Genomic DNA, 12,292 nt, shown 5'->3' on the forward strand with positions numbered 1-12,292 from the left:
ATAGGTGAAAATAGGGACAACAGATGCCGCTTCCCAGCAGGCTGGAAAACAAGACTCTGATAAGCACTTGTTGAATAGTTTTGAAAGTATAGAAGACAGCTCTGGAAAACACTTCTGCAAAACTTTAACAGGTAAGTTGTCCAGACCACAATCTGTGGAAGAGTCTTAGCAGGAAATCACATTAGATACAGAAGCTGGAGTGATACAAATTTCAAACAATGGATCAACCTGTTTGTCAGTAATATCAGGTAGAACCCAACTAATGGAATCAAGAGATGATATTAATGAAAAGTTTTTAGCAAACAATTCAGCTTTGTCTTTAGGTGACAAAGTTTGAACCATACAAGAGAGGTGGAATAACAGATTTGTCCTTATTATTGATACTGTTAAAGGTTCTCCAGAAGTCACGAGAGCCTAATTTTTGTGATGAAACACAAGATTTTATGACCTGAGAATAGCGGGTTATGGCATTAGACAAAAACTTTTTATGATGTTTTCTAGCAATAGTAAACAGACATCTGTTTTTTAGAGAATTGTTTTGCTGATAGATATGGATGTAATGGTTTTGATTGAAAATTGCATAATATGAGGAAAACCATGGAGAACAGTGAGGCTTGACTTGGAGTCTTCAAGAGGAAATTAAGGATTCCATGCCAGCCTGAATCCACGAAGTTATGTAAGAAGCACATTTGTCAACAGGAAGACAAAAGATTTCTACCCATGGCCATCACGAAGAAAATCATGGAAAGAGTCTAAGTCAGCTTTAAGGTAGTTGTAAGAGGTATGGTGATAGGAGGATTCTGATGATGAAAAAGAATGAGATAATAGTTTTAGAGAGATCAAATCATGATCAGAAGCACCTAAAAGTGAATATGGAGAAACTGAGCACTGATTAGGGTCAGAAAGAAGACATAAGTCGAGTAGAGAAAGTAAATGATTTGGGTCTGGAAAACGAGTTTGAAAGTTGACTATTTGAGTTAGAGATTGAGAAAGCCAAAAGTTGTGGGCCTTAACACCAGCAGAGTCACTGACACTAGGGCCAAGTTATTCAGTGTGATAAGCATTAAAGTCAACAACAACAATGATAATGGCTGATGGATAAGGAGAGAGGGCTTGGTCAATTTGATCAGAAATAACATCAAAAAGAGTGCAGTCTTAGAACAAAGAGAAAGGCAATAGAGTGAAGTGGTGCTAAATGAAAGTACATAAAAGAATGGTTTGCGGATTTAAACCTAGTTTCCTGACAAATGGGTGAATTCTTAAAAATGTAAATGCCCAGGCCAAGCATGTGACTATTGGAGTCTTTACGAATTAAAGGAAGATAACCATCAACACTAAGATAACAAGATGAGACAGCTGAACTCAAATTAAAAAGAGCAAGTAGGTCTGGTCAACTTACAAAGAGCAAGTAGGTCTGGTGAACTTTGCAAGAGATAAGACTCAACAAAAAAAAAGTTTCTTTGAAGGCCACGAATATTAGTGAATGATAGGTTTAGAGAACTTGGTGATGATGATGGTGTTTTGTGTTTTATAGTTTTTTGTACATTAGCCATTTTTAAATTTGTAAAAGAACTTGACTCAAAGCATAGATAGTACTCAGTACACTAATTAATAGTCCAAGCAATTGCCTCATTACTAATAATAAACCCATAAGGGTAATTCCATGTCAAATCATCCCGGTCATGTCACCCCATGTTTGGGATTTTGCTAATTTTTTTATATGTTATAGGGTTTATAAAAATTAAGAAAATTTGAAATTTGGAACCTTTCAATTTTCTTATTTATGCTGACTCAGCATTTTTTGCAAAATGTATTTTTGTCATTAAATAGCAATAATTAATGGACGAAATAAGGTATCATTCTGAAATTTGGTACATAGACAATCTTCCATATGGCGGATACAAATATTAAATTAAAAAAATTTTTAGACCACGTTAAGTACATGTAAATTGAATAATAATGGCATTTATTTTGGGGTATTTTGACAGTCAAATTTGTGATGTCACCTTGATAATTTTTTTTAGGCATTACTATAACTTACAATATAGGTATCAAACTTCACTAATAATTAAAAATATATTATTGCATTTTTTGACTTTTCTAAATTCAGCCTTTCAAGTAAAGCTTATATAAATGCTGAGTCAGCATAAAATTTATTGCTAACTTAATTATAAAAAAATTAGCTATATCTTAATTTCTGGTTGTAAAAAGTCATTTTCAAAGTCATTTTGAAGGCAATAATAGATGTATATAAATATAAATTCTAAATTTTATGTACCTGGGGTAGGCCCCCTGCCCTCCCAAAAAAAAAAACGAAAATTTTCCTAATTTTGTAAAAAGTTTTTTTTAAGTCATTTTGAGGGCAATGATAAATGTATACGTATTTATAAATATTTGGTACCTGAGGGAGGCTTCCCTTCCCCCTCCCCCATTTTTATTTTATTGCTTCTGTTTAGACTTCATTCTGTAAATATTAGTTTACTGTTACTTTGCAGGAATTTTATATTTGCTTAACTAATAAAAGAATGTTATGAATGATACTATATGATTGGTAAATAAAATAAAATTTAATTACCTTTTAATCATATATATAAGGAAGTCATATAATATGACACATCCTAACAAATAATTTGTAATAAGAGTTTTCTATAAACCAAATAATGTTCATGGTATTTCTAAATAAATTTATTTAGTAAAATATATAAAAATCAGATTTTTCGAATAGATTAAAAACTTTAAATGATGGAAAAGTGTTCTATTGGATTAGAATGTAATGTTGACTGCCACAAGCAAGGTTAAACAAAAATTTCGTGTTGTAAATATTAGTTTCCTATTACTTTGCAGCAATTTTATATTTACTTAACTAATTAATGAATGTTATAAATTATACTAAATGATTGGTAAATAAAATAAAATTTAATTACCTTTTAATCATATATATATAAGGAAGTCATATAATATGACACATCCTAACAAATAATTTGTATAAATAGTTTTCCATAAACTAAATAATGTGAATGGTATTTCTAAAAAAATTTATTTAGTAAAATTTTTCAAAATCAGATTTTTATAGATAAATAGATTAAAAAGTTTAAATTATGGAAAAGTGTTCTATAGGATTAGAATGTAATATTGATTGCCACAAGCAAGGATTAACAAGAAGACAAGGTCTTTTAGATCTATCAGCATTTTCAAGTGTTGAAAAACATGAGTTATTATGGAGAGCTGGTTTATTTGATTGTGAAAAATTGTTTACAACAGTTTGCTATTATCATAGAGAATACTTTGGAGCTGCATTTGAAAGAAAATTTCAGAAATGCTGTAATCTATATAAAAAACATAAAAATCGAAAAAAAATGTGAAAGGTAATTTTTATACTATTTTGATGAAACAGTTTATTATTTTGATTAAAATAGTAATTAAATACATTTAAAAAAAATTAGGTACATTTATAAAGTAACAATTACACTCATTTGTTCTTTACAATGATGGTGAGTTGATATTAGTTTTTAGAAATGATTGTTTCCTTTTTTTCATAGGAAATGTGAAGATATCGCTATCAATGGCAATAACTCTAAAAACACAAGACATTGCTGCTGTACCTGGGTGGAAATTATGCAGTAGTTGTTACAAAAAGGTACATTGTATAAATAAAGAATTAAAATCAATTGATCAATGCTATAGTAGGATTGAGCCTGAACAAGAACAACGCTCATCTCTCAATGAAAGTCTTGGATCTATAGGTGTGTCACCTATTAAACTTAAATCAATTCCAAAACACCAACGATTACCAGCTGCCAAAAGAAATTTTGATCAAATAACTGGAGCAACAGCAAACAAAATAAAAAAAGTTTATGATATTGATCCTATGATTATATTGACACCATCTTGTACACCATTAAGTTCTTCAATTGATAACCAAATTGACGATCTATACTCACTTTTAAATGAATTGAAAGATAAGATAAAAAATGTGACATCATACTCCGCAAAAATTCAGATATTAACACTAACTCCAGAATCATGGTCACTCGCAAAGTCTGCAGAATTTTTTAATGTATCTAATTACCTAGTACGAGAAGCTAGAAAAGCTAAAAAAAAACATGGAATTTTGCATAAACCATCATCAAAAAAAGGAAAGTCGCTTTCCCACGCAACCATTGATCTTGTTCATAGCTTTTATCAAAGTGACGAGTACACACGAATGCTGCCTGGAAAAAAAGATTTTGTCAGTATAGGGTACAGGCAACACATGCAAAAAAGACTAATATTGATTAATTTAAAAGAACTATATGTAGCATTTAAATTCCAACATTCTAACTTAAACGTCGGATTTTCTAAGTTTTGCAGCCTTCGCCCTAGATGGTGTATAACCACAAACTCGTCTGGCACCCACTGTGTTTGTGTCTGTACCTATCATCAGAATGTTAAGTTGTTAACTGATGCTCTTAAAATTGACAAAGACTATAGAGATTTGATGGAAATGATTGTTTGCAATAGGGATAATGTAGAGTGCATGTTACATCGATGTCCGTTATGCTCTGGTATTGCTGCTTTAAAAGAATTCTTAACAGCAAAGTTTGACAACAGCGATAAAGAAATAACAATTAACCAATGGCAGCATACAGATAGAACTACGCTGATCAATCAAAAAATTAATATTGAAGATGTTATCGACCTTATATGCAATAAAATAGATAAATTAACATTTCATTCACTTATAGCTAAAAGTCAAGCCAAGTACCTCAAAGACTGGGTGACTTTGCAGAGAACTTCCAATTTATTGTTCAGGATGAGGTGCAAAGTTACCATTGGAATAAACCAAAATGTACACTTCACCCTATTATTATTTACTATAAATCAAATGATAAACTACTATTAAAGTCATTTTGCATCCTTTCTGATGACGCTGAGCATGATGTATACTTTGTATATAAAATACAACAGCTCATTACCAATTACATTAAGGCAAACATTCTACAGATTAGTAATATTAAATACTTCACTGATGGATGAGCAGCACAATATAAAAACTTTAAAAACTTTATTAATCTTTGTCATCACAAAGAAGACTTTGATATTGATGCTGAATGGGTTTTTTTTGCTACTAGCCATGGTAAGTCTGCTTGTGATGGCATTGGCGGCACAGTAAAACGATTAACTGCACAAGCTAGTTTAAAAAGAACAGTGACTGGACAGATTTTGGAGGTAGATAAGATGTTTGAATTTTGTGTAACCAATATAAAAAACATTCAATTTATTTTAGTTTATAAAATAGAAATAAATGAAGTACGATCATCATTGCAACCAAGGTTTACTATGGGAAGAACCTTGCCAGGAACAAGATCTTTTCACCATTTTATACCAATTGATAAATATACAATTTCTTTTAAAAGGATGAGTCAACAAACTGATGTTCAGACATTTAAGCTTGTGCAGATACCAAATGAGCTGGTTGTGCAGCAAGTTATTTATAATCATATGGACTATGTAGCTTGCATGTATGACAGCTTTTGGTGGATTGGAATTATAAACAAAAAAGATGAAGGAGAAGGAGATTATAAAATTCAATTTATGCACCCACATGGTCCCAGTCCAAGTTTTTCTTGGCCTGCACGAGAAGATATGTGTTGGGTCCCATCAAATCATATTTTATGTACCATTGATCTGCCATCTACAACAAATGGTCGTGTAAACAAAATTTCAGAAATTGAGTTGGCAAAAATTATTGAACAAAATAATCAAGATTTTTAGAAAAAGTTTCTATTGCGTCATTATTGTTATACTTGTACATAATTTTTTTAAATATAGTTACAATATAATTGTATGTGTAATTAGCACAATTTGGCCTCACAAATAAAAATCTCTTGGTAACTTGTCTTTATATATTTTCATTAAAACATTTTTGGAAAGATTTGGTAATATGCCTAATTGCGACCCCCAACCTAGCTGGCATCCAAAAGCTTGATGGAAAAATTTTAAGAAAGCAATCCTTATTTTATTGGTATAACAAAATTAGCAAAATATATATATATTTTTCGTGGTAGGGCGGGTGAGGGGGAAGCCTACCCCACTAAATATTTATAAATACCTAAAAATTTATCATTGCTCTCAAAATGACTTTAAAAATAACTTTTTACAAAATTAGGAAAATTTTCGGTTTTGTTGGGAGGGCGGGGGGGCCTACCCCAGGTACAAAAAATTTAGAATTTATATTTATATACATCTATTATTGCCTTCAAAATGACTTTGAAAATGACTTTTTACAACCAGAAATTAAGATATAGCTAATTTTTTCATTAATAAGTTGAAAAGGCTGAAATTAGAAAAGTCAAAAAATGCAATAAAATATTTTTAATTAATTGTGAAGTTTGATACCTATATTGTAAGTTATAGTAATGCCTAAAAAAAATTATCAAGGTGACATCACAAATTTGACCGTCAAAATACCCCAAAATAAATGCCATTATTATTCAATTTACATGTACTTAACGTGGTCTAAAATTTTTTTTAATTTAATATTTGTATCCGCCATATGGAAGATTGTCTATGTACCAAATTTCAGAATGATACCTTATTTCGTCCATTAATTATTGCTATTTAATGACAAAAATACATTTTGCAAAAAATGCTGAGTCAGCATAAATAAGAAAATTAAAACCTGAATATCTCAAGAACCGTAAGGGGTTGGAGGTTCCAAATTTCAAATTTTCTTAATTTTCATAAACCATATAACATATAAAAAAATTAGCAAAATCCCAAACATAGAGTGACATTTTTTGATTTTTTTGGATGATTTGACATGGAATTACCCATAACAAAAGGGCTCCAAATGTGGCCTCGACAATGCACACCAAGAGTACAAACAGGGACACCATCCATGCGCAACATGGCACAATGATGTAAAAATATGAAATATTGCTTGATGTCATGACCCAGAAAAATCTTTTGTGGGTATGATTGTACTATGATTGGTGGTTACTGGGATATAAGTCCCTTAATCTGGTTACACCGTCCGTGGAAAATTTATTCTCGAATTTGCATAAAATCGCATTAAAAACTGCAATATATTTAACTCTAGAGCAATAAAACTTAATTTTTTATAACTTATCCTTTTATCCGCTTATAAATTTAGATAGATTGTACAAATTAAGTTGTTTTAGGAAGAAAATTTAAAAAATTGGAGCTTTTTATAGTTTTTTTTAAGCTTTTTTTAAAGAATGTATGAGTTATCTGTACCAAAAAAATTTAAAAAAATTGAAATTGCTGTTTTATAAACTAATATGACAAAAATCTGGGGAAAAAGGTTGAGCGTTAGTTATTCAATCCATTTTTTTCATAGATTTAGTATCTGAATTAACAAAATTTATGCCAAACTGAGCAAAAAACTACGAGGAGAACAGAAAGACTGTTTGCTTCTTGTGTCTTGGCAAGTCTAGTCGCTTTTTAACCAGGTTCATGACACTTTAATGATGCAAAAGTCCTAACTGGCATTTGTGAGCGTTGCCGCTCCAACCTTAGGAGGCTTGAGGAGGGGAAGCTTTAAACCCAACAACAGCTGATTGACTTCTCAAACATCAAAGTCCGTTCTTTTACAAGAGATTCAGTTTGTGATTGTTTGATTTGCTCAGTTGGCAAAGCAAAGGACAAACCCAGAAACCTAAAACAAACCAGAACTCAGTTCAAAGAAGATGTTCTCAATGCTTTTCAATAGTTGGCATGGGTCTCCCACACAGTTGCTCAAAGTCTACCTTGCGAAAGAATTTAGCAGAAGTTGTGTCCAAGGACTCTGAGCCAACTTATAGAGTTGCAGCATCAGTCATTGCCAACAAGGAAGTTTTACCCCATGGAACAGTTCGTCTTAGTAGACCTGAGGGAATAGGAGGCCACTCTATTCCAGTCTTTCCATGTAACATTGGATAAGATATTTAAATTTTTAGCATCATATTTTAAGTCTATGTAATGCATAAAAATGTAAAATCTCTCTTAATTGTTTCAAAGGTTCATCTTCAAGAGCAAGAAGACTTTTCAATAAAAAACCAGAACTAACAGCAAAAGATCTTATTTATGTGTGAATACTAACTGTGCTTTGAGTTAAGTTCTTTGACAAATTAAAAAATGACTAAAGTACTAAAAACTATAAAACACAAAAAACCATTGTCCTCACCAAGTTCTCTAAATCTATCATTCACTAATATTTGTGGCCTTTGAAGTAACTTTCTTTCTGTTGAGTCGTATCTTTGGCTTACTCTTTGTCAGATTCCAATATTCGCATGTTTGGCTTGGACACTTATATTTGCAATAGTTCACCCAAGTTTGATCCTCACCATACCCCTGGTAGTACTGTGCTCGACTTCTCCGCACAGAAGCCTTGCTCATCAAGGTTTGTGTTTCAGAGTTATATAGTTGAGAAAGGGTTGTAACTACAGGGTTGTACTGTGCTCAACTTATTTCTCCGCACAGCAGCCTTGTTTGTCAAGGTTTGATTTCGGAGTTATAGAGTTGAGAGAGGGTTGTACTACAACTAAAAATAGCCTCCTCGACTGCAGGGTGTGAATTAACATAAATAAAAAATAAAAAATTTAAAATGAAAATTTCATTAATTTTGAAATTCAAAGGCATTACACCATTTTTTAATTTAAATTTGAAAATCAAAAGTAATTCTAAATTTTTACTAAGAAGTTTATCAACTTATACAAATATACATGAAGAGCTTTTATATAGATAAAAAATTAATGAAAGCACAAAGAGCGGAACATCAAAAAAATGGGACCATAACCAAACAAAAAGCACCAGGAGTGATAGTAAATATCCAATTATGCAGAGATATATTAACTTTCAACAAATTATTCTAATAAATCTATTGAAATAATTCCCAAACACTCTGTCATATCAATAAACTACACTAAAAACTACTACATGTTATGCTTCACCCCCCCCTTCACACACATATATATCCTCCCTCCATAATAAAAAAAATTTAAACCAAGATAATAGCAATAACAATCTAGAACAACTATATAGCAATAACATCATTAATTGTAATTAACAAACTTTTAGAGCATTAGTTTGTAAAATGAATGTAAATTGAAAAGTTTTAAGTAAAACATAAAAAGTAAAAAGTTTTAAGTAAATATACTTAAATTTTATAAAACTAAAATAAATAGTATGACATGGCATATATAATTATATATTCCCAGGTATCCTCTAAGCAAAACTGCTTTTATCAAAAATAAATAAACAAATTATGATTAACATTCAACTATCATACTTTTTTATCAATCAAAAAAAATTTAAGCAGAAAGTATTTTTTAAAAACAAACCACTGCTCTGCTATGAGCCATTATATTTTACTAAGACTTTTAACGTGAACATTGATATTTGTATTTTTAGAAAAACTTCTTTATGTTATATTCCAATGAATGTCTGTTAAAAAATATTTTTCAACCAAAATTTAGTTTCTAAAAAAAAAAAAGATACAACTATTTTTAATATCTATACGAATAATAATTAAAAACTAATTTTTCAAGAAGTAGAAAATAAATATCATATATATATACAACTCTTGGAATTAGGGTAGGCATTTGCTATGCTAACCTGACTGCCAAACTTGATCTCGTTTCTATGTTTTATGGTAACCCTTTTGTGTCAAATTTTTTTTATTGCTGACTTCATTTTCTCTTATTCCAAGGCTGTATACATATAAATATATGTTTATATATATATATATATATATATATATATATATATATATATATATATATATATATATATATATATATACATATATATACATATACATACATATATAAATATATGTATAAATGTATATACATATATATATATATATATATATATATATATATATATATATATATATATATATATATATATATATATATATATATTATCTGTTATAGGTCGGCATCAGGTTGGCAATAAAAATTTGATACAAAAGTTTTACCATAAAACATAGAAATAAGGTCAGCTATTTTTTGCCAACCTCAAACACTTTTAGGGTGACAGTTAGGTTGGTATTGCAAAATGCTGACTCTGAGGGCTGTATATACATAAATATATATACAAATATACATACAAATATATATACATATATATATATATATATATATATATATATATATATATATATATATATATATATATATATATATATATATATATTTATGTATATACAGCCCTCGGAATTAGGGTCAGCATTTTGCATTTATTTTGTATACATACATACATATATATATATATATATATATATATATATATATATATATATATATTTATATTTGTATACATACATATATGTATATATATATATATATTTATATTTGTATACATACATATATATATATAATATATATATATATATATATATATATATATATATATATATATATATATATATATATATATATATATATATATATATATATATATATATATATATATATTATATATATATATATATATATATTAGTCACTACCATCTCAAAAAATTATAAAAATTTAAATTTTGTAACTTACAGCCGTTTTTTTTTTTTTTTTTTTATTAAAATACAAGTTATAGAAACCTATCTCTTCTTTTCTTTCTTCAAAAAAGTTTTTTTTGAATTTACTATTTTATTTTTAAATAACATAATATTGCACTTATTAAAAAACTATTATATGAAAGAAAAATTGATATAATCTGAATTATGCAATAAAAATTGTAATTATTTTTTTTTCCTTTATATTGATCATGAAAGCAGAATAATTTCAACTAACAATAGTAGTTTCACACTTTGCCTAAAAATCAAATTTAGTCACTTAAATAAGTTTATGGGTAAATTTTTTACGTAAGCTTACATCGACTCAATATACTCAAACTCAATAAATTTTTAGACAGCTAAATATGTTTAAGGATAGGTCTTTTACGTAAATTTGCATCAACTCAAAATTACTCAACGATTCTATCTTTTCGTCTTTGTTTTCCGTGTAAAATTACATGACCAAGATGAGTAATTAATACGGTGTTTTCACCAGATCTCTACTTTGATATCATTAAGTATAGTTAAATGATCGAGAGTGGGTGTTGCGATTATTAATGCAATTTTATACTTGAATTTTTTAATGTAATTTCAATGCAATTTATGTATTTAAAATTGATTATTGAATGAATCAGCTGAAAAAAAGTTTTTTTTGAATTTTTTTATTGCAGCAAAATTTAGAGATCCGAGATGGGAGAACTATGGCTAACATTGAAAACAAATAGGATTATTTAAAAAGTTAATACAATGCTTATAAACAAATTACTATAAATTCTTAGTACTGAAACAATGTAAATTTTAAAATTATATTTTAAAAATTTCTATCGTTAAAAGTGTTAAATTTGTTAAATACTAGCAGAGAAAAATGGAGACAATCAAAATAATTGATTTTTAATTTATTACCAGCTTTACAAGTCTATGTCAAAATTTTCAGAGGTAATAAATAAGTTCATAATAATGATAGAAAATATGGTGTTCATTAATTTTCGAGAAAGAGTCTAACTTCTTCAGATTGAAGACTTAAAAGTCTGTTTTTTTGTTTTTTTTTTATATCTTTTTTTCTTTTCAATCGTTAAATAGACAATAGTTTAAAATATCTTATTACACTTGATTTAAATGATTGATTTCATTGGTGATTTCTTTCAAAGTTAATTTTATTTAAACAAATTTAGTATAAACTGTTATATAATAAAATACTTATCTATAAATATAAAATTACAATATATTATTTGGTATTATATACATGAAAAAAAAATTATTTTTTGGAATATTGAATATTATTTTGAGAATAAACTATTCTACAGTTTTATATTATTTTCTTATAAAATTAATACATTTTAAAAATATACATAATAGTAATTAATAAATTTCTGCCGCAAAATAATATATTTTGTAAATATATTTGTTTTTAGTAATGCATTTTATTTTAATTATTAAAAACAGTATTGTTAAAAATGTTTAACAAAAAATGAAACTTTTCTAAAAAAAATTTAAAGCTTTACCTAATTAAATTTTTTATTTTGATCTATCATATAATTTTTGTGTGTATATATATGGATATTTTAATTTTTTTAACTTTAATATATATTTGTTAGCAGTATGTTATGAAGTCAATGATTCTGAAACATTATACAATCTAAATGAAAGAATACAAGGTTGTTGTTTTGGGTTCAGGGGGTGTTGGAAAGAGCGCTTTGACTGTTCAGTTTGTTTCAAATCAGTTTTTAGAAAAATATGATCCCACAATAGAAGAC

General features: G+C 28.1%; 2 protein-coding genes across 2 annotated transcripts in view; one reads left to right on the forward strand and one right to left on the reverse strand.

Annotated features, from left to right (window-relative positions):
- LOC100207400 (serine/threonine-protein kinase 25) overlaps window positions 1-9,476 on the reverse strand; it is a 42,669-nt gene extending 33,193 nt beyond the window's left edge. Inside the window, exon 1 of the mRNA XM_065788525.1 lies at window positions 9,324-9,476. Within this exon, the coding sequence (XP_065644597.1) occupies window positions 9,324-9,344 (21 nt within the window). The 5' untranslated portion in view covers window positions 9,345-9,476. The remainder of the gene's footprint in view (window positions 1-9,323) is intronic.
- A 2,619-nt stretch (window positions 9,477-12,095) lies between these two features.
- LOC100206352 (ras-related protein Rap-2b) overlaps window positions 12,096-12,292 on the forward strand; it is an 883-nt gene continuing 686 nt past the window's right edge. Inside the window, exon 1 of the mRNA XM_065788526.1 lies at window positions 12,096-12,292. This exon is cut by the window's right edge and continues 686 nt beyond it. Within this exon, the coding sequence (XP_065644598.1) occupies window positions 12,179-12,292 (114 nt within the window). The 5' untranslated portion in view covers window positions 12,096-12,178.

Source organism: Hydra vulgaris, chromosome 01 (assembly GCF_038396675.1).
Source record: "Hydra vulgaris chromosome 01, alternate assembly HydraT2T_AEP".
Classification (NCBI taxonomy): Eukaryota; Metazoa; Cnidaria; class Hydrozoa; order Anthoathecata; family Hydridae; genus Hydra; species Hydra vulgaris.